This window comes from Rhineura floridana, chromosome 13 (genome assembly GCF_030035675.1).
Source record: "Rhineura floridana isolate rRhiFlo1 chromosome 13, rRhiFlo1.hap2, whole genome shotgun sequence".
Lineage (NCBI taxonomy): Eukaryota > Metazoa > Chordata > Lepidosauria > Squamata > Rhineuridae > Rhineura > Rhineura floridana.
This window is the reverse complement of record NC_084492.1, coordinates 27610688-27633615: the sequence shown is the minus strand read 5'-3', so window position 1 is coordinate 27633615 and position 22928 is coordinate 27610688. Positions and strand designations below refer to the sequence as shown.

The following is a 22928-nucleotide window of genomic DNA, read 5'->3' as shown; positions in this document are numbered from 1 at the left end:
AGAAAGTCTCAGCTAGCCTGCCAAGTGGTTGTTTCCTAACATAGTCCAGGGAGATCTCTCCCCCCACTCCTTGGGTCCTTGATGCTTCAAAACTCCTTTTCGGATACAGAATTCTGGGTCTTGGGCTACAATGCCCTGATTTAGCCATTATAGCCCTGTACTCAATTTGTCTAACTCAGGGTAGCCAACATGTTGCCCTCTGACATTGTTGGACTCCAACCCCCATCAGTCCCAGCCAGCATGACTAATGGTCAGGAGCGATGGGACTTGAAGTCCAGCAACATTTGGAAGGCGTCACGTTGGCTGCCACTGGTCTAGCAAGAAACCACAGGAACAATGCCAACAGCAACAAAAAAGAATAGAATATTCTGTGGCTGTAGTGAGGGGCCGATAGGGTGTGCGGAAAGCAAAAATGAGGGAGAGGTGGAGTTGAAGGGATGGGCACCCTTGCGACTGGCCCCAGATGAGTAGGCAAGTGGCAAACTATATACCCAGTCCATTATTTCAAATTCAACACTTCTAAATTATCCAGTGTCCCACAGCCCTCAAGGGATTTACATGATACTGCAATGCCTTTGGCGATTCTCCTCCTGCTGCCCAAATAATGCTCAAGGCATCTATGAATCAAAAGTTTAAAAAGGGATACATGGAACACGGTTAGGGAAAGGCCCTTAAGCAGCAAAGCATTTGCATGAACATCAAGCACTTGGAGTGAAGGTTCAGTATCAAGCTTCAATACAATGGATCCTTGCTGATTCAAAGGGGGCAGGCTGGATTCCTATGCTTTCTTCACACATCCTTTCCTCAGTCCCTTGCTTCTCAATGTGCTGCCTCTTGCATCCTCCTAAGATCAGCTCCCTTGCCACTGTGGGTCCTCCAGTCACCTAGGAACACTGCAGCGATCCAGATATTTTGGGTTGGGCTTTTAGCTGGAACTAATCTATGGCCACAATCAAACCCCCTCTCCCCAAATCTTCTCTGTATGTCAAAGGACATGGGAAAGGGGAGAAGGTATTCTACATACCAAAGCAGCAAATTGCTTTTCAATGATGGCCACAAACTTGTGGGACTTGCTTCCTAGGGAAATACACCATCTCTACAAGTTTTTCAATGGAATTTTAAAACAGCTTTATATCCATTTGCTTTTAATTAGGATGCTGTGTACTAGGCTCTATATCATTTTAATCTGTGGCACTGTTACTTTTCTATTAGGATAATGTGATATGAATTATGTTATGTTTTGTTTTATATGAGCCACCGGGGAGGGGGGGAGTTGCCCTAAAAAGGTGACATACACCTACGGGAACAAATAAATACTGAAATAAAATTAAATCCCTCTTGCCTTGTCAAAAGAACTGTCTCTCACTGCCCTGTCCTTTTCTACAGTGTTCCAGCAGGCTCCTTTTACTACAGCAACGGAGTTGTGAAGGAGACCACCTTCCATCCTGCCTTTGGCCAGGCAGCCATGGATTGTTCAACCAGAGCATTTCTTTCTCCCTGATCAAGTCAACATACTCATCCTTTTTTCTCCTCCAGCCCCATCCAATAAAGTGGGCCAGCAGCTCCCCCCAAAGGGTTTTTTTGTCAGCTTTTTGTAGGAGCCAAAGCAGCTAACAGTTTCTCTTGCTGTGCCTGCCTGCTGGAAAGCTCAGCATCACATGAGAAAGTCTCCTGCCCCTCCTGCAATGGAAGGGAAAGAGGGTTTCTCAAAGCAGCTGCCCTATTTGATAGCGTTATCCTACAATCCACCCTTTCCCCATAGCAGTTACGTTTATCAACATTCTGTGTTATCAGAGCAGCCTACCCAAAGGCAGGAAAGGTTTGCAGACCAGTGGAGGGAAACATTTTGAAGCATTGCATAGTTTTCAGTCCTGGGCAATGTCAAGCAGTAAGGAAATAGGCTTCTTTCTGCCAGTCCAGCACAGGCGTTGCTGTTTACAACCACACATGCACAAAAATCTTTTTCTTGGAATCTTTATGTTGGTACTATTCCCAGCTAAAAAATAAACTGTTCACCCACACTGTATCCAAGCTCTAAGATCTCCAGTGACTGTCCAGAATAAATAGGAGTATTTAATAAATTTAGACAATTTAAAGGAGTACACTGTGAGAAAGTTTATAAGCTCAGAGCAAAATCATTTACCATTTTGGCTTCTACACAGGGGTGGGGAACCCTTTGATCTGAACAATAATCAGAATTAGACTCAGTATCCTGCGATGTAATGACACTCTTATTTGCAAGAAATCTCCATAACTAGATAACACACACACACACCTGTAATTATCCTTATCATGAATGCTGGTACCAGTCACAGTAAAGCACCACATTGGTCTGAATCAGATGTTATGGCTAAACCAGGGGTTTGGCTTTTATTTATGTGCTGCGGGTTCATTCTCTTCTCCTCACCAATTCCTTTCTGTTTCCTGGTTAGTGGTAATAATCATCTGCGAGGGCATCCAAACCGTGCAAAATATGGATATTGTTAATTATCATTTACCTCCAAACCAGAACTGGAAACCCACTTCCAACTGTTGCTTTCAGTTCTGGTTTGTTGAGAAACTCTCTGTAGCTTGCCTGATTTGGATGCCATGGCAAGCTATGGTTACAAGGGGGAAGGCCAACGAAGACCACCTCGTCGCCTGCTCCAGATGGACTGCTCCTCCACATCACAGAATCGTTCTACTGCCAACCGCCCTGTGGGAAAGACCCTGATGGTTTTGTATGTTGCTGTTGCTTATTGTGGTTTTTCAAAATAACATTCAGAATAAATTAAGACTCCATAAACTCAATATGGGTTGTATCCAATGCTAGTCATACTCAGAGTATACCCACTGAAATTAATGGATATGACTAACAGCAGTCCATTAATTTCAGTGGGTCTACTCTGAGTAAAGCTTAGCTGGCTGCAACCTTAATATACCATGTTTACTTTATTTATTTATTCATTTATTAGATTTATATCCCACCCTTCCTTCCCAGTAGCAGCCCAGGGCAGCATGTTGGTATTACCTTCTTTACTTTCCATGCAACAGGATTGGGGACATATTATTAAAAATATAGATTAAAAAAAGAAACAGATGTTCTTTTAAAAACTGTCCATTTCCTTGGGCTACTGTAGATTAGGGATGGGAAACCTTGGTCTCCAGATGTTGCTGGACTGATGGGAACTGGCATCCAACATCTGGAGGGCCATGTCCCTGGTGTAAATAAAGTGAAGTTCTCTTAAGGTGATTTATCCAGGTGGAAGGCTTTGAAAGTTCTGGTTCAGCCCCACCTACAGCTGGAAGTGGAGCTACACCTATTGACATAATCCTGCAGGTTTTACAGAAACTCTACCCACGTTAAGTGACAAGTTGCAAAGAGTTTTTTCACTGATGCCCGTGACACATGAAAAGATAATTATGTAATTAAACATGACAATCATGACAAGGACATGTTCTTCATCTTTTGCCTTTGCTTACGCTGATGAGAACATGAACATGCATTGAAATCAGCCTTCCCCAAACATGGTGCCCTCCAAACGGTGTTGGACTACTAGCCACAATGCTGTGCCTCCACAGTTGGAGACAGTATGCTTCTGAATGCCAGCTGCTGGAAACTGCAGGAGGGGAGAGTGCTCTTGAGCTCAGGTCCTGCTTGAGGGTTTCTCACAGGCATTTTGTTGGCCACTGTGAGAACAGGATGCTGGACTAGATGGGCCACTGGCCTGATCCAGCAAGCTCTTCTTATGTTCTTATGACTCAAACACGCACCAGGCCCAGCCAGCATGGACAAAGGTCAGGGAAGAAGGAAACTGCAGTCTAAAACATCTAGAGGGCACCAGGTTGGGAAAGGCTGCACTAAATATTGTGACTTAAGATTAAGTTTATTTCAGCATTTACATTTAATTGGTAATATAGACACACTGTGTGCCATTGATCAGCAAGTAGAGGTGGACCAATCTAGGACCAGAGCTTGGAAAAGTTACTTTTTTGAACTATAACTCCCATCAGCCCCAGCCAGCATGGCCACTGGATTGGGCTGATGGGAGTTGTAGTTGAAAAAAGTAACTTTTCCAAGCTCTGTCTAGGACTAAGCACAGGAATGCCCTCCCACCAGTGTATCCATATCTAACAAAAACAGCAACATATCTTAAAGACAAACACATTAATTACAGCAAAAGCTTCCACCCAATGCATGACGTGCTATTCTCTGCAGGTATATTTGTATTTGGGTGGATAGAGAGAAAAATAGGAAAACAATGAGGTCAAATAACACTGACATGCTGTAAGTACAGTCTTAATTGCCACTGGACCCATGGTGTTTTTAAAGGTGCCAAAAGACTTGATCTGCTGCAGCTAGAAACACCACAAATGTGGTTATCCCTCCAGAAATCTGTATCTAGTCAAGAGAGAACAAATAAGAAAACAGCAAGTTATCTGTCTTGGAAATAGGGTGGCCATGAGCTGGATTTTACAAAATACACCCCTCTGTTTGAAGGCTATCTGGCTTCATGTCTGATTTAAAGATAAAGAACCCCAACAAGGGAGACCCAGGTCTTGGAGCTGCTCATAAAAAATTAGCACCTGGACAGCAAACTGAGCAGGTACACAAGTCACCTGATCACCGTCTTCCCCAGTATGGTGAGGTGGATTGTATGTCTACATTACAGACATTCTTTCTAAATGTACATCTAGACCTATAAATTAGCACATGCACATTTTATGCAAACCTGTTCCATCTTTTTTTTTGTCCTTTTTTGGGTGATGTGCAAGTGGCTAGCCTTCCCCCAAAGAGAGGGAGAAAAGGAGGATACTACAGGCAACTTGGATCATCTGGCAGTTTCCGCCTCCTAGGGTTACCATATTTCCCGGTTAACCAGGTTTTACCCAGATTCTAGCCATGCTATCTGGTGCCCACTTAACACATTAGGTGGCCCGGATTCCCAGCTTTCATTTTTAACAAAAACAAGTCTCTAGCCCTTGTGGATCCAGAGATACAAGGTAAAACGTGGAGGCAGTTTTCTGCCCAATCATTTTGTGAGAAATCAGCCCACCTTCCATTGTTCTTGGCCAACAAGGGACACCACAGCTGCCCTGGGAAAATCAAGAACGTTAGTCTGCCTGCCTGCCTGCTGCATATGCAGAAACTGCACATGCTCGCTTGTTCAACACATGCAGCTCCGCCACATATCCACAGAGTTTCTGGTTGAATAAGCAAGGAGAAGCAGCTTCCTTTTCAAATGCTTCTGTGTCTGAGGGTTTGTGTCTTAAGTGGTGAATGCAATGGGGGTGTCTGCCTGCCATCATGGAGAATGGAATAAAGGGGTTTGAATCCACCAAATGCTCCCTCCCCTGAACAAATACAAGATATAAAAACAAACCTCTCTGTAGGTATTAGCATTTGCTTTTTGTGGCCCTGCCCCCACCCTGTTAAATAGTGCTTATTCCCAAGTAAAGTTGCATTGGAATGCTGTCTCACTCACTCTGTTGCCCAGCAGAGCCTCCGTTCAGCAACTCAGAAAAGGCTAAAAAGTATTTTTTTAATACATATCTTTCTTCAAGATGACTGGCAGGCATCTCCCCACCAAAGATCACCCTACTTCATTTCCTCCCCAGGGATGGATGGATGTGTATGCATGTATATACACGTGTGTATGTGAGTACACATATGTGTATATACATACATATAGAGAAAGATATTCAATGTAGGGGGGGTTAACCTTTCCTTCCCTTAAACCCAATAGGAATGGCTGCCCTGTCTAATGCTAGCATAGCTTGCCAGGTCTCTAGAACTCCCTGCATTAAAAAAAAAAGAGGTGCCAGCACTCAAGTCTCCATCAAGTTCCAGCCTATACCACAGAAGGCAGTGTTTTCCCTCTCTGTGATTTGGTTTGTGAGAATCAGTGTACTAAAGACACTTCTCACATGCTCAGACACTACTCTCTTTAGTTAAGATGATTGACTGAACTAATACTGAAATCTTCATTTCTATCAGTGTTACAAGTCATAGCGGTGTGTTCATTTCACATTTCCTAATTGTTGGTACAACCTCTCAGTCATAATAGTGCTTTTAATTGATGCTTTGCTGACTTTTTGTTTTATGCTGGATTGTTATACTGCTGCACTGATTTGTTTTATGTTCGTTTGTATTTTGTGTTTTTATTATGTTTTTATATTGTGTATTTTTATTGTTTTTATTATGCTTGTAAGCTGCCCTGAACTCTGTTTTTAACAGTGGAAGGGCAGGATATAAATCCTCTTAATAAATAAATATTCCATTGTGTTGGAAACTAGAGTCTAGGTGTTTAAAGCTGAAAATGGATTTTTTTTAAAAAGACTCCTCACATCTTCCCCCAGTTTTTGGTGGTAATTATTAAGCACAAAAACAAAACAACTGGACAATGCAACTATTAAAATGTTTAATTTGCGTAATATGCAAATTAGCCTGGATTTGTGGAACTGTTAGATGGCAACCCTACCCACTCCCTCCCACAGATCCTGTGAGAAGGTTGAGTAGGACTAAAGGGATACATAGGGAAAAGGAGAGGTGAACAGTGGGCCAATTGGCAGTCAGTTATAGAGCAGCTTTAGTACATGCAATTTCAAAGAAACTTGCTCCCTTAAATTTGTCCCACAGGAGAAAAAATGGGACTTCAAAGTGCTTTGAACTGTGTTTGGACTGTGTTTCTGGAAAGTCAGCATGATGCACTGGGTATAGGACTGGACCTTGACCAGGGAAATCTGCCATGAAACTCACTGGGTTAACCTTGGGCCAGTCACATTTGCTCTGACACACTCTCAGCTTAAATCATTTCACAGGGTTGTCACTAGGATAACAACTCAAGAAGGGGGACAAAAATTTGGGAAAGGGGCTCCTTAGAGGAGGGATGGGATAAAAATGTAATTAATAATAATCTTTCCACAAATCTGATTTGTCGAATCAGACACGTTAAAAGTGTGGCAGAAGGGAATCTTAATCAAAATTCACATCCTGTTCTAGTGCTCATAAGGAGAACGTGTAAAAATGAAAGACAAATCACAATGAGTCTTATTACTAGCACTGTGCAATCAATATATATCTTGGTTAACCCTATGCTGATTTCACTTTTGCCTATCCAAATAAGGAGATGCCTGAAGTGAATGGCATTCTTCCAAAGCATCTGAATCAATCTGCCTCCAGAGTATTTCTTTTTAAAGAAAGCCAATATATGCAAAGAATGAAGCTGAAATTCTGAAGCTGTCTCCTGTTCTGTTTTTCCAAATACGTTTGGTCTCTAAAGCAATGGAACAAACTTCACACACACACAACAGCTGCCCGACGAAAGCAAAGGACAGCTGGAAAGTGTCAGTTTGGGTTCTGCACTACGAGGCTAACTTCATTTGCAGAATGGAAAAGAGCAGTGAGTCCTCGGAGCCCTAGTGGAAGGCAGATGGATTCACATGGACACCAAACTCTAAGCACGTGAGTTGCCTTTACATGGCAAGTTCTGGGTGTTCCCTGCTTCCCATATCTGAATATCACATGAGACGGCACTCTTTAAAAACACACCAGCGCTATAAGGAGCTCACATTTTGTTGTTGTAATTCTCGAGTGCAGCCTTCCTCTCTGGGTAACACAGGAACAGACCCCATTGAAAATGTTAACATTGTAAAGATCTAAGCAGACTTAAGCAAAAGAGGAAGGAGAGAGAAAGCAACAGCATGCAAAGAAGTGAATGCAGCTGGAAATCAAATAGACAGTTTGCTACTTGCAAGGAGTAAGGGACTTCTGAATCCCTGCAAGCAACAACTTGGAGATCTGACAGTCACATCCTCTTTCCCCACCACCTTGCATCCCAGACCCACCCTTAGATTTAAAGGGCCAGCAGCCAGGGATAGGTGAACTTCTCCATTTTGGTTTCTCATTTTACCAGTCTTCACATTTCCATATCAGTGTGCATTTTTTTTTTAAAAAAAATCCTCATGGAAATTCATCACCATTTTAATGTGTTCTCCTAATATACACATTTGTATGCTATTTTTACAAAGCAATTTCTGCTATAATAATGCATTTTTGTATGTTAACTTCATTAATATATATGCACACTTTATCCCAGTACATGCATTCTTGTACACATGACTCGGCTGGAGAACTGCACTGCAAAATCCGGAGGAGTGTGAATTTTGAAGGATAGCCATGTTTCACTTCACACATTGTTTCAAAAAGTACAAATTAGGCAGGTTTGCCTTTAAATGTGAACTGAACTGAATTTCTCCCCCATCTCTGCCAGCAGTTCTTTAAAACCAGGAATGCAAGTTTTTGCACATGTGGGCACTAGGTGTAATGTTGGCTGTACTATTGTGCCTGTGATCAGGAAGAAATGAGGGGACTCTCCAAAGAGCTGAGAGGGGCAGCTTGGGTAGTGTTGTGATGACAGAGAAAAACCTCTCCTGGTCTCTGGAGACCCTGTGCACTTCCTCTGAAATCAAGCTCCTGGGCTTCTCCATACACATAGACCAGCCTTTCCCAACCAGTGTGCCTCCAGATGTTGTTGGACCACAACTCCCATCAGCCTCAGCCAGCATTGCCAATGGTCAAGAAAGATGGGAATTGTGGTCCAACAACATCTGGAGGCACACTGGTTGGGAAAGGCTGCCATAGACTGTGAATGGCTCATGCTCCATCATGGGTGGGACAGAGGCAACTACAGATTATTTATTTATTATATTTATAAACCTCTTTTCCTCCAGGGAGCTCAAGATGACCTACATCATTCAGTCCCTTCCCATTTTATTCTCACCTGTAAGGTAAGTTAAGTCAATGACTGGCCCAAGGTTAGTCCAGTCAGATTTTTGGCTGAGTGTGTGCTTTGAACCCTGGCCTCCCAGGTGCTAGTCTAACCACTACACCACTACATCATGGAAAGGGTTCTTTAACAGCATCATGAGGACCTAGAAACAGGAATGTTACCAAGGAGCTATAAACTGTAATTGTTATTAACCTTAAAAATATAAACTATTATTAACAATCATCAAGTCTTAAGGCCTGGGTAAAAAAAACAACTTTTTTTTTAAAAAAGGTGGAAAAAACTAATTCATATATAGTGCTACATTAGCCCTGAACTGGCATTGCTGGTGAAACATTATGTCCTCATGTAATGGATGGGGGAATAAACATTTCATTTATATCCCACCTTTCATCTTCATAACAACTCTGTGTAGTAGGCTAGGCTGAGAGCAACTGCCCCATGGCTACAATATGAGCTTCATAGCTGAGTGGGGATTTCAACCTGGGTCTCTCGAGACCTATCCCAACATTCATAGGAATGTGTCTTATTCTGGCGTCAGATTGTTGATTCACCCAGTTCAGTGCTACCTACACTGACTGCAAAACATTCTCCAGGATTTCAGATGGTAGTGTTTCCTTTTCCCACCTGAAGATGCAAGGCACTGAACCTGGATCTTCTGCATGAAAACATGTGCTCAACCCCTGAGCTATGAGCCTTTCCCTAAGACAAAACACAAAGGCATGTCACTAGCAACCTTTGGCTTTTTAAGCAGAGTGGACTGAGTACTCCTAGATGCTAGCTTTGCACAGAAGGAGGGCACACAACAAAAATGGGTTAAAGGGGGTCACTTTGTCTTGTTGCTTTTCACACTCAGGACAAGATAGGCCTTCTAGTGCTGTCACAGCACTGGGTCAAAACCCAGAGATTGCCATGGAGCGACACATGGTATACAGTGAGACCACAAAGTCTTCTCCCACCATGCCCCCATACACTGCTTGTCATGCTGCTTTTAAGACTCAAGAGAATTTCAAAAATGGGTTTCAATGAATTCCAAAACAGAGAGAGAGAGAGAGAGAGGGATGGAGCGGTGTGTGTGTAGAAGAAGTCCCACCAAGGGATACAAGCCCTTCGACAACCAGGGGGGATGCTCTTTATTGGACTTCAGTCTTCCAAACTCTGCTAGCAATGTGTACTGAAAGTAGAAGACTTAAGTCCAAGCAGCCGCTCTCTTCACTGAAGTATGTTCTCCTTAAGGTTCCTAAGCACTTAACAGCCAGCCAGTGTGGTGTAGTGGTTAAGGTGTTGGACTACAACCTGGGAGACCAGGGTTCGAATCCCACATAGCCATGAAGCTCACTGGGTGACCTTGGGCCAGTCACTGCCTCTCAGTCTCAGAGGAAGGCAATGGTAAACCCCCTCTGAATATCGCTTACCATGAAAACCCTATTCATAGGGTCGCCGTAAGTCAGGATTGACTTGAAGGCAGTCCATTTCCATTTTCAAGCACTTAACAACCTCTAGTGGTTCCCTTGTGAATAGCAACAATGCTATCACCACTTCTGCACAGCATTATCAACAGCTGAGAGATTTATCACCAGGTTTGCTTGCTTCAGCCCCACATCAATGGTCAATGGGGGATGAGAACATCCCATGCACAGTGACATGTATGTAACACTGATGCATTTCACAATATCTAGATTGTGCCAGAGGTGATGCCCCCTCAAACACAGAGACTTCAAGTACCAACAAAAGACTATGTTGCAAGAACATATTGTTTTAATGTGCTTATAACAGCTAATGGAAGCTGTGAAAGATCTAACAAAGCTAACCTGCTAACAAAGCTAAGCAGACTGATTTACAATCACCTGTGAGTCTAAGTTCCAGGGCCTTGATTTAGAAGCATGGAAATAAGCCAGCCAGGGAGGTCATGGTAAGCAACACAAACTAAAATTGCCTAGAAAGATACACAGGAGAGCCTATAGTGCAGCTGTGAAAGTCTGTGCGTGGAAGGACAAAGGTTCCTCCTTCACTTGGTAAAATGTGCCTTTTCCTGTTACATAAACACACCATTTCCCAAGAGACCAACCTCACTAAAATTCAGGAATTCACCTTCTTCTAACAGACCCCAGATATATGACTACACAGGAAGAACACAGTTTGATGTATGTTTCTGCAGATCATTTTCATGAACGTAAATCTCAGTATGCCACGTAAGTTTGGCAAGGCCTTAAACTCCTCCCCCCACCGCCCACACACACTAATTTGGGCTGCCCCATTCCAACAGAGCACAGGACGGCAGTTGCCACAACTTGCTGCAGTCATTCTTCCTTTTCCTTCAAATCTCCTGCAGCAAATCTTTTCCTGCTAGTCCTTCTTGACTGACCTTCCTAATGGCCCTCACCAAATACCCAGAGCATGCATTCCACTGCTGCTAATACAAACCACTACGACTTTGCTCTAAAGCTTGCTCCTGCCTAGCTTTCTTCAGGGCTCTCCATAATCCTTTGGCCCTGAGGTTGTTGGACTACAACTCTCATCAGCCCTGACCATAGGCTACGCTGGCAGAGGCTGATGGAAATTAGGAGTCTAACAACACGTGGAGGGTCTGTTTTAGAACAAATCTATATTTTTAAAATGGGTTTGTAACCTTCTTAATAAACAATAAAGACATCCCCGATTAATCAGACAACACAAGTTATTTTTTAAAGAAAAAGATAAGTATTTCTACAAACTGCAAATGGAAGGTCAGCATCTTAGAAGAGCAGCGGTGGCTGGCATCTATTGAGACTGGTGGGGTGGAAGCAGGGAGCCCAAACAGTAGGTGGAGCTAGAGCCAATGATAGGTGGAGCCAACTCATGCTAGTTTTGTCCCCATCCTCTTGCTGAGTTCTACAAGGCGAACACTGAGACTACAAAGGAGGAACATGACAGAAAGCGCCACCTCCTGGACTTATTGTTAATTAGGAAGGAAAGCAGATGGTGGCTGGCTGAGGTTGGTGGGGTAGTGCCCCTTTTGCCCTAATGGACCAGCCTCCACTGTAGAAGAGGCATTCCTCCTTCACTGTCACACACAGGTGGGAGACGTCTGTTCTATGAAGGGCCTGCTGCAACGTATACATGCACCAACTTAAAAACAAAATATGATCATTTCCTTTTCAAAACAGTCGTTTTGGTCACATGCATGTTTAAATCACTCAATCAGTCAAAACCCCTTTGACTTATTTAACTAAATTTCTTTATTTGGGTGACTGTCTCATCCACCTTTGCATACAATCCTGAATTCAGTTTGGTCACCATCATCACTCCTAAACACTAACTCGATAACTCCAGACAATTGCACACTGAACTCTCCCAGTGAGGGTGGGATGCAATATACCAAAATAGACATAACTTCCAAAGATAAAATATGTTGAACAGATGCTGTTTTTGAATGATGCCTCCACCAACTGTGTATCCCACTATAGATAATGTATAAGATTATCGGTATGTATATTATGTAAAAAAAAAACCTGAAATATTTAAGATTTCTTTTCAGTCTCCAAATTAAAATTGCTCCCCGTTCCTATAAATGAGAAGAACATTTACATCATAATCCTAAGCATATCTAGTCAGTTCAGTTGAGTTTAGTAGAACTTACCCAAGACTACAGTCTTAAACACACTTACTAAAGAAAAAGTCCTACCAAGCACAGTGGGACTTCCTTCTGAGTAAACTTGCATAGGATTGCACTGTAAATGAATAGACATCCTTTAATCCTTAAGAGTGCAGTTTTTCCCGTTACAGAGATTGCTCTCCATTACAAAAAAAAAAAGTATGTTGTAATGCAGCTTTTTTCAACCTGGTGCCCTCCAGATGTTTTGGACTACAACTCCTATCAGCCTCAGCCAGCAAAGTGGTTCTGTCTGGGGCTGATGGGAGTTGTATTCCAAAATATTTAGAGGGCACCAGGTTGTGGAAAGTTGTTGCAATGAATGAATCAAAGTGTGTATTTCTCTACTGGGAAGATAACACTTAAAGATGCGGAGGGGGGGAGCTGAGCACTCTTCTGCAGGCTGTAAATCACCAGTTAACAATGGAGGACTAAAGATCTCTTTATACCTGTGTCCTCGGATGTCAGACTGGTCACAGACTCCACCTAGGGCAATCCGGTGGAATTCTCGGCCCAAAGTCTTTGCCACGGATCTTCCCACGCTAGTTTTTCCAACTCCAGGAGGGCCCACAAAGCAAAGGATGGGGCCCTTCAAGTTATTCTTAAGCTGTCTGACTGCCAAATACTCCAACACTCTCTTCTTCAACTTCTCCATAGCATAATGGTCATTGTCCAGAAGAATTCTGGCTGCACGGATATCCAGGCGATCTGTTGATTAATTATGTTTAAATACACATTAAAATATTGTGTTTAAATACAAAGCTTAAGCATTTCTGTACTGAAGAAGTCACAAGAATTTACAACCCTGATAACACCAGTAATATTCCCTCCCTTGCATTTTTCAAACACCCTGTGATTCCAGGCTATGAAAACATATAAGACCCCCTTTACCTTTTGTACTTTTGCTCCATGGCAGTTCCACCATCAGTTCCAAATAATTTCGTGTTAAGGCATATTCTGGCATTGACGGGGGCATTTTCTTTAACCTGGAAGGACGGATAAAACTGAAATCTGTAACTTTAGTATATTTGTTATTAAAGATGTGTGGGCTCATCAGTTCTGTATTTTAAAATTCAAGCAAGCATGCTAAGCATCACTTCTGCTTATGTTGCGAGTTTCTAACTGCTTTTAGCTATGGTTACTTTGTTCATCCCATGATTCTGTGTCCCCATAATGTTGTGTTCCTACGATTTCCCCTCTTCTCTCAAGCATAATTTAGCAGTCATATATGTGCAAAATACTGTGAAATGAGTATTTTGTGATTCTTATGATTTCCAGATGTGCCTGTGCACAAAAAGATTAGGCACCTCTGTACTAGGGAGTAAATCTTATTGGGACTTACTTCTGACCAGACATACTTAGAATTGAGCTGTAAGCCTGAAATTCTATGCAGAGTTATCCAAGATGAAGTCCCATTGAAAGAAAGCGGGGCTTAACATCTGAATAAATACACACAGGATTGCACTGCACATATGTCAAAAACTTAACAGATAGCTGACATTCACCAGGATTAAGATATATTTACCAGGAGAACTATAAACAAAGTGTTACTACTTTCCAATTTCTGGTATTGCAGGAAGCAAAATTATACAGAGGAAGTTTAAATAATTGGTGTAGAGACCTTCCATAAGCTAAAAAAGGTTCTTCGGAAACTATTAGATATTACTCTAACACTTCTGTCACTAGTTAACAGTAAATGCTTGAAATCAAAAGAGATGCCATGTAAAGGTTATGGGATGGCTCATCTCTTGCTGTCCATTCTTGGCTTCAAGAAATCTTATAACAAGGAAAAAAAGAGGCTTCATGATTTTCCATGTAGTCTTTTACTCACGTCAAACTTAATTTTCCATCCATACCCCTTGGCTCCTGCAGACCCATATCCAGGAGCTTTATTTAGATTTCTTGTTTTATACAAGCAGCCCATTTAGAGAGTGTTCCCCCAGCCTGGTGGCCTCCAGATGTTTTGGACTACAACTTCCACATTTCATGAGCCTGACCATGCTGGCTGGGGCTGATGGAAACTGCAGTCCAAAACAGCTGGAGGGCCGCAGGTCGATGCATTATAAGTACTGAAAATGTGGTTTTTCAGAATGCAGATAGATGGGAAGCGAAGTAGGAGCTTCAAGGTAAATTTCAAAATTTAAAACAATTTTAAAACCTTACAGCTAAATAACCTACCTCTTTACCTCTTTTACACACACTTTTAGAGCCTGCTCAGGCATACTGGAGGCTCGGATTTTCTTTTCAAGGATAACAATGTCATCATGGTCTTCATCCTCCTCCTCGTCTTCGGCAGTGCCTGGAAAGTGGGCGATCCTTCGAATGGGACGTATAGCTACAACCTGGGAAGTGGAAAGTTACAGACACTGCAGGAGCTTTCTCTGTTTGAGTCTGTGGCTACTGCAGTAAGCAACCAACTATCCAACTGATTGATTCATTCATTTCATTAAAAAGATTTCTGTACAGCATTACGTTTGCAGAAAGAACTGCAAAGCTGTTCACACAATAATAAAAGATATTAAGTCCAAAAAATAACCATTAATAAAATCATCATCATGACCTGTATTAATAATATTAAGGGGGAAGGAAAAGTCTTCAATTGATGGTGAAAACACCCTGCAATTGGCGCTCGCCTGATCTCAACAGGGAGACCTTTCTGAACCCCCACCAGTGGACCTCAGCAGCTTGTGCTAGATTCAGGAGAGCCCCATTCAGAGTCCACAATGACCTGGGTGGTCTATGAAGGAGAAAAGGATTTATTGCAGCAAACTATGAATACAAAAAAGCCCAAAGATACTGAATAAGTAGAAACGGGGAAAAATATGAAACTAACAATCCCTTGACATGGCTTTAGTCTTCCCAGAAGTGATAATAAAAGGTGGGATATAAATGTAATAAATAAATAAATAAAGATAATTTCCATAGCTGGACTGAGACGACCATATATGGTTATGTGCAATCAACAGAGTATCAAGATGCCACATCTTGAAACAAAAAGTAAGAAGCTAAACTTTCACTTTCAGCACAATCCTATACATGTCTACTCAGACATAAGTCCCATTGAGATCAGTTGGGCTTACTCCCAGTGAAGTGGGTATAGGATTGCAGTCTTAATTTTATTCCCAGGAATATAGTCGTGATAATTTTATTTGCTTAGATGTAAGCCATAACAAGCATAAAAATTTGGAATATAAGCAACAGCTTAAATAGCACATACGAGTGCTAACTTGTTTTATGTTCTTGGGGTTGCAGACGGCATTATTTTTCATTTGTGTTCTGTGTCATTTTATATAGGCCTGTGTCCAAAGAACAAAGATCCTCCGTGGCACAGAGTGGTAAGTGGCGGTAACGCAGCCAAAGCTCTGCTCACGGCCGGAGCTTGATTCCAATGGAAGGAGGAAGTCAAATCTCCGGTAAAAGGGGTCGAGGTCCACTCAGCCTTCCATCCATCCGTGGTCGGTAAAATGAGTACCCGGCATATGCTGGGGGGTAAAGAAAGGCCGGGGAAGGAACTGGCAATCCCACCCCATATATACGGCCTGCCTAGTAAACGTTGCAAGACGTCACCCTAAGAGTCGGAAATGACTCACACTACAAGTGCGGGGACACCTTTACCTTTTTTTCCCCTGTGCCATTTTATATAGGCCTGTGCCCAAAGAACAATGAGCAATAAGAAAAAAAGCATAAGAGCTCTTCTGTGAACTCTTGCACAAACATTAGTACAGTGTTACAATGCATTGGGGGTTGCATTACAGCAACCTTCCCCAATCTGGTTCCCTTCTAGAAGTTGTTGGACTACAGCACCCACCATCCCTGACCATTAGCCATGCTGGATGGGGCTGATGGGAGGTGGAGTACAAAACATCTGAAGGGTACCAGGCAGGAGAAGGCTGTGCTACAGTATGTGAAACTTGGCAAATAAGGAAGACACAGGCTGTAGCACAGAAATGCCAGTGGGCCAGAAACAAGAAGTCCTGACCTTGCCCAAACGGCTTTCTCACGCAACTTCTTTGTACTTGATTAGAAACAGCTCTTCCAGTGACTGGAGGAGGCTTTTTGCTAGCAGAAGTGCACCTTTGGAACCAAGCCAAGGTCTTTATAATGTGTTAGTTGCCTTCAAAGCCTAATATGGTGGAAAGACAGGGTGGAAACTCTTTAAATATATAAAATAAAGCTGAGTTTGCTCCTCCCCAAAAGATACTAATGCTATTTTATTCGTTGCAACTACTTGTAAAACAAATGAGCATTTTGCACTAAGCGTCTAGTGCTAGTGTTGGTTAAACGTTATCTGAGGGGAGGAAAAACATCAGCTGCCTTAGAAATGTAGGTAGTAGACTTATACCAAGTCAGACCACGGGTCTTTGTAGTGCAGTATTATGTCCACTGACTGGAAGTTGCTCTCCAGGGTTTCAATTAGGGGTCCTTCCCAGCCCTACCTGGAGATGTCAGCAATTGACGGGGACCTTTTGCATACAAAGCATTTGCTCTGCTACTGAGCTATAGCCCTTCCCCAATTTAAATGAATGTAACTAAATAATGGGCTTCCATTTTTGCTAAATTAACTGCTAAAATTGTTGGCTGAGTGATTAGATAAACGTTACGGGGCTTGATTTGTTGTACTAAGGTGTATGTAACTCACCCAGGTGAATGACAGGCTATACATGCACATAATAATAAATGAATCATAAAATGCATTTAAGAACTACACTAACATTATCTCAACTTCCATACACAAACCTTAAAACAAACTATCTAATTAAAAATAAATACATTAAAGAGATTACCCTTTTGTCATCATCCTGTTTGGGTTTTCTCGTTTTCTGAAGCAGCTTCAAACCTTCAATCTGTCTAACAAGCAAAGGTATGGTCATCTTGAAGCGTTCCTCCAACCCAACAGCATCTAAAATCTAACAAACAAGCACAAAATATTAGATGTACATGTTTTCCCTTTAGTTTCCATTTATTTCTATACCATTCCAGACTCACTATCACAAACCACATAGGCTGTACTTGAAATGTGACTGCACCACTGAATGGGAGAAAAATGTACATACAGTTAGCTGCAGGAAAGAAATTTGAATGCTTCAATGGATGTTTTCTTGGATAAAGGAGCAAGGAAAACAAACTGGAGCTGCGTCATAATAAGGGGCTGCTGAACTGATCATCTGCCCTGTCTGCTGATTTTATTTTTATTTTTTTATGCTGTCTGCTATCATCTTATTTGTACCTCTATTTGCTTTTAGCCACTTTGTGTTCACCTAGATCGAGGTGGAAAAGCTGTGGGCTTCCAGATGTTCCCAGACTATAACTTCTATCATCCCTGACCTCTGGCCATGCTGGCTGGGGCTGATGGGAGTAGAGTCCAACAACATCTGGAGGGCCACAGTTTCTCCACTCCTGCTTTAACTGGAGATTGAACCTGGGGCCTTCTGCATACACTTTGCCCATTTACCATTCCTAGAGGCAGAGCTTGGAAAAGTTACTTTTTTTGAACTACAACTCCCATCAGCCCAATCCAGTGGCCATGCTGGCTGGGGCTGATGGGAGTTGTAGTTTAAAAAAGTAACTTTTCCAACCTCTGCCTAGAGGTATAGTGGCCAGACTTCAAACAACATTTGAACCCATGACCCCAACGTGAATACACTACGCTTAATGTACACAGCTGTTTCACTTTTAAGATAGTGAGTTTGTATTTGTGTGTGTGTGTGCAGAAGTTGTAAGATTAGAACGGAAGCTCCATGTCAAAATATATGACAAGAACATCATGATTTTCAGGATGTAGGTGTACACACCTTTATCCCCCAAACTACACATTATGACAGTTTAATATATGTTTTATTTATGGCAAAAGGCTCAAGGCATTTACTTCTGTGCCAACATACTGTTACTTCACCATTTTGACAGATGTGGAATTTGGATATAAGGCATAGCTGGCTGGAACAGAAGACACTCTTTTCTTTGTTCAGCTTGAACGAAGGCAGCATGCTGTACCTGAAGCTTCTCCTGGTTGCTGGTGCGGATGATCGAGGTTAATATATCCGGTAAATCTTCCCTAGGCAGATTGTCTAACAGGCGTCTCAGTTTAGCTACTGCAGGGATCGACATATCCAGCATCTCAACCAGCTTTGTCATGGAAAAAAAATGCATAGTGACTTTTCAGAATCGATATCATTTTGGATCACTTAAGCCCTAGAAACCGATACCATTAGGTTGCTAAAAAAGGAATCCATTTGAAACTCTTTTAGTCATTTTTCTCAATTGCAGCTGTTTAAAAACAATTTGTCTTCTGGCAAGCTCCTTCAGGAATATACCTGAACAAGGAAGGATGATCGGCATCAAGGACTCTGTCATCACTGCTGTTTCAAGATCTGTAGGGGTTTTTCTGCTGCACAACTTGACTGTCTTTCTGATGCAATTATTCTCAGAGTTCATTCTCTTTGCAAAACATGCACATATTTTACTCGGGGCTAGCAGTAGCTTGCAGCAAGCCCTGTAGCTATTTTAGCATGCAGATATGAACCACATCCTTAAAACAGCGAATGGAAGAAGTTACCTTATGTGCTCCCTTGCTGAATTCAGAATGATCAGTAAAATAAAGAGACCCAATCCTCTATTGCAGTTTGTCAGGTAGGCAAGCCTTTCAAACTCCCACACATATATTTATAAAAGTATTTCTTTACTGCCATATCATATAATATCAGGGCCATGTACAATGTTAAAACATAAAACACAATTTAAAAGTTAAAAATAAAAATACAGATGTAATTCAGGTAACTGGCTAATCAAAAATAGAACTTAAAACAGCTGCAAAGGTCTGTCAGCATAAAAAGGTCTTTAGGAGATGCCTGAAAGTCAAAAGCGACTTGTTAGCAGCAATGCCTGCTGAATCTCTTCTGCAAGAGTGTTCCACAGTACAGGACTGGTGACATAAATGCCCAATTTCTAGTGAAGGCTGGTCCGGCCTCTGTAGCACAGGGGACAACTAACAGCGCTTCTCTGCATGATCTCAGGGATCGAGCTGGAATATAAGATTCAAGTGGTTCTTAAGCTGTCCTGGCCCCAGGATACCAACACAAAAACCTTGAACCTGCCCTGGAGGCATATGTTGACGCTTTCTTTTACAGCATCACACCATTGGTTCATCTAGCCTGACCCTGTCTACTGTGGCTGGCAGCAGGTCTCCTGGATCTCGTGCTGTGGTCTTTCCTTGCTACCTGAGGCTGAGATGCTGTTAACTGGAGATACCAGGCACCCAAAGCATGTGTTCTACCAGAGAGCTATGAGCCCTTCCTTTATACTCGATACCCAGGGCCATTTCCTCAACAGAAACTTTAGATCAGATGTGAAGGCCCAGAAAAAGGCACCTAACCTGAACTGCGTATTTATAGAACTGCTCCGACAGCTCTCCCAGTTCCTCTTCAGATGTAGACTTGTTGGTAAATTGTTCCAGACGATCCAACTGTTCAACATCAGCAACGGGATATGGTTTCTCCTTCACCAGCTGCAATATCTGGAATCTGCAGAGGCCTGTTATCAGCAAAGTATAATGCGGCTTCGGCCAGTTGCTGCCAACCACCTGAACTGCCAGCGCTGCCGTGCCTATCCTGAAAGCATTAAGATGACAGGTCTTATTTGCCATGACACAACAGGAAGAATGACGAGATCAGAAAAAAATCAATACAATCTGCTCAAGCATCTCTTGAACTCCCAGGATAAGCAACATGAGTAATTAGCATCCCCAGACATCTCCCATGTTATTTCATTTTGTTTCATTCCCCAAAAGTAAGGTTATATAAAGTTGCAATCAAACATTTTAAACAACTAATCACTCCCCATAAAAGTTACTTTCAACAATAGTAATAAAAGTTATGCCTTTGTAGATAGGAAGAGTTGAAGATCTTACCCATTTTGTGCTTGATGGTGCCTTGTATAAAGTCCTGCAAGAAGCACTGTTGAATGTGTATTTGATGAAAATGGCTGGCTGGCCAGCAAAATTTAAATGTTTGTTTTACTAGTAAGATAGAGACCTAGAATGACAGCATGACCTCTAAAGGCACTAATAAGATAGTGATATTTGCATGTTTTTTGATGTTCTTAATGTCTTTATAACTGTCTTTCAATGTTTTAAATGTTTTTTTTTTCTGCATTATTTTACCACTTTGGTGTTTGCTGCCCTGAGTTTCTTTGGGAGGAACAGGATAGAAATTTAATAAATTAATAAATGAAAATAAAGCAGCCTTATTTGCAATAATAAAAAATGAGTAACAAGTAATTAGACTGTGGAGGTTATTATTATCACAGACAAAAGGGTAAATTCCATGCTAGGGATCATTAGGAAAGGTATTGAAAATAAAACCGCCAATATCATAATGTCGTTACATAAATCAATGGTGGTGCATTTGGAATACCATGTAAATTCTGGTTGCCTCACTTCAAAACGGATATTGTAGATCTGGAAAAGGTTCAGAAAAGAGCAACCAAAATGATCAAGGGGATGGAAAGACTCTCCTATGAGGAAAAGTTGCAGCATTTGTGGTTTTTTAGTTTAGAGAAAAGGCAAGTCAGAGGTGAAATGATAGAAGTGTATACTGTACATTTATGCATGACATTGAGAAAGTGGTTAGAGAAAAGCTTTTCTCCCTCTCTCAAAACACTAGAACTCATGGACACCTGACGAAGCTGAACTGGCTGGCCACTGTGAGAACAGGATGCTGGACTAGATGGGCTTTTTGGCTGATTCAGCAGGCTCTTCTTATGTTCTTATGACTATTGCGGGTCGTGACAGAAGAGAAAGTTGCCTTTTGTGACTGCGAGGACTAGGCCTAATCCTATTCTTGTGAGTGTAATTTGTTTTGAACTATCTTTAATACTGTATTTTTAAATTGCTGAACCTGACCTAGGGCCTCCTGGTGAATGGCAGGTAAGAAACTGAATAATAAGAATAGGTTAAATGGTAAGTAAAAAAGTTAAATAATAATTGGTACAGAGTGCAATGGGAGCAACTGTTGCCACAGGAATAAAGGGACAAGGCCATGGGGAAGTGTGGTAGCTCAGTGGTCAACCACCTGCTTTGCATGCAGAAGGCCCCAAGTTCAATCCACGACATCTCCAGGTAGGGCTGAGAGAGAACCCTGCCCGAAATCCTGGAAAACCGCTGCCAGTCAGTGTAGACAGTACTGAGCTAGATGGGTGGGCAGCTACCATGACAACTGGTGTGTTTGTGTGTAGGGGGAAACAACAACACGAGGGGAAGTAACTATGGCAACGAAGAGGAGGGGCGCCACGCTGTAAGAGACGGGTAAGGGAAAGAAGTGGGACCAGTTGTCATGCCAACGAAGGGCCGGCGTTGTTCAGCGGCGACGGGGGGGGGGGGAAAAGAAACCGTTCCCATGACGACAGAGAGGCGGGGCGCCATGGCTCAGGAAGGGCACCTCCCAGGACAACACCGAAAGGGGCGCCACGATAGGAGGGTGAAGTAGACATGGTGACGGGAGCGGGGAAAGGAGGACTGCACGGTTGCCTTGACAGCGGGGGGCGGGGCTCCGACCTGTGGAGCGGGGGCAGCGCGTCGAGGTCGCTGGCCGGGTCCCGAGTGTCCGGGATGACGCCGATGATGGTACTCTTGAGCGACGTGCCCTTCAGCAGCCGACTCCGAACGAGCTGCAGGTTCCGCGGCGAGTCCACGTTGGTGCGCATGGTGGAGCCCGGCAGTAGCACCGCCTCGGGGGTCAGCAGCAGCGGCAGACGGCTCGGGATCTGGATGGCGCTGCCGCCTGACGACGAAGACGACTCCATAACAGCCCTCGGTTCTTTGCAGCTCAGCTCAGGGTTCTCCGCGGGTCAAAGTCCGCACGTCTTGTATACAGGCCCCGCTACGGAAGCCGGCGAGGGCCAATCGCTGCAAGCTGGGCGCCCGCGACTGTCCCCTGCAGGCAGCGGAGAGCATAGAACAGTCCTATATTTGTTCTCGGCAAGCTACGAATTTGGTTGAAGTTTTTTGGCTTTTGGAATCGAAACACTAAAAGGTTATTTGCAGCGCTATGCTATGCACGATTACCTGGCAGTAGATCTCACTGTTTTCAGTGGGTCTTAACTCCCAGGTAAGCATGCGTAGAAGTGCAGTTTCATTCATTAAAAAGTAAACTGGAAGCAAACACTCAGTTTCAACATTCTTCCTAGTTTTCAAGGTTTCTGAAATGAAAACAGGAAGAGCTGTGTATCTGAAGCACCTGTTCTCGCAAGTGGCCTAACTCCCATTCTGAGCTCTCTGCCCTTTCCCTTACTTAATGCTGTCGACATTTACAGTGCAGCCCTAAAAGTGCTTTATTTACTCAAGTCAGTCGCATGGAGCTCAGTGGGGTTTAGGATTGCAACAAACATATGCAATAGCCTCTCTGCTGCCTTCTGGTGTAAGGTGTGTTTATTGTTGGCTAGTGTGCTTACAGTGGCCTACAAGAACTGAAGAGATTCAAATTCCCACTCAGCCATGGGAATATACAGGCTGTCCTTGTCATAGTCTCTCAGCCTAA

General features: G+C 42.8%; 1 protein-coding gene across 2 annotated transcripts in view; it reads right to left on the bottom strand.

Moving 5' to 3' along the window:
- Positions 1 to 22362, bottom strand: part of LONP2 (lon peptidase 2, peroxisomal) — a 71364-nt gene extending 49002 nt beyond the window's left edge. Inside the window, exons 1-7 of one of the 2 annotated variants that reach the window (XM_061594491.1) lie at positions 21947 to 22362; positions 19769 to 20003; positions 18391 to 18522; positions 17184 to 17306; positions 14578 to 14741; positions 13291 to 13385; positions 12849 to 13107 (exon numbers count right to left, since the gene is read on the bottom strand). In XM_061594491.1, coding sequence (XP_061450475.1) covers positions 12849 to 13107; positions 13291 to 13385; positions 14578 to 14741; positions 17184 to 17306; positions 18391 to 18522; positions 19769 to 20003; positions 21947 to 22194 — 1256 coding nt within the window. In that variant the 5' untranslated portion in view covers positions 22195 to 22362. The remainder of the gene's footprint in view (positions 1 to 12848; positions 13108 to 13290; positions 13386 to 14577; positions 14742 to 17183; positions 17307 to 18390; positions 18523 to 19768; positions 20004 to 21946) is intronic. The other variant, XM_061594490.1, reaches the window with a different exon arrangement.
- Between the last annotated feature and the right edge of the window lie 566 nt (positions 22363 to 22928).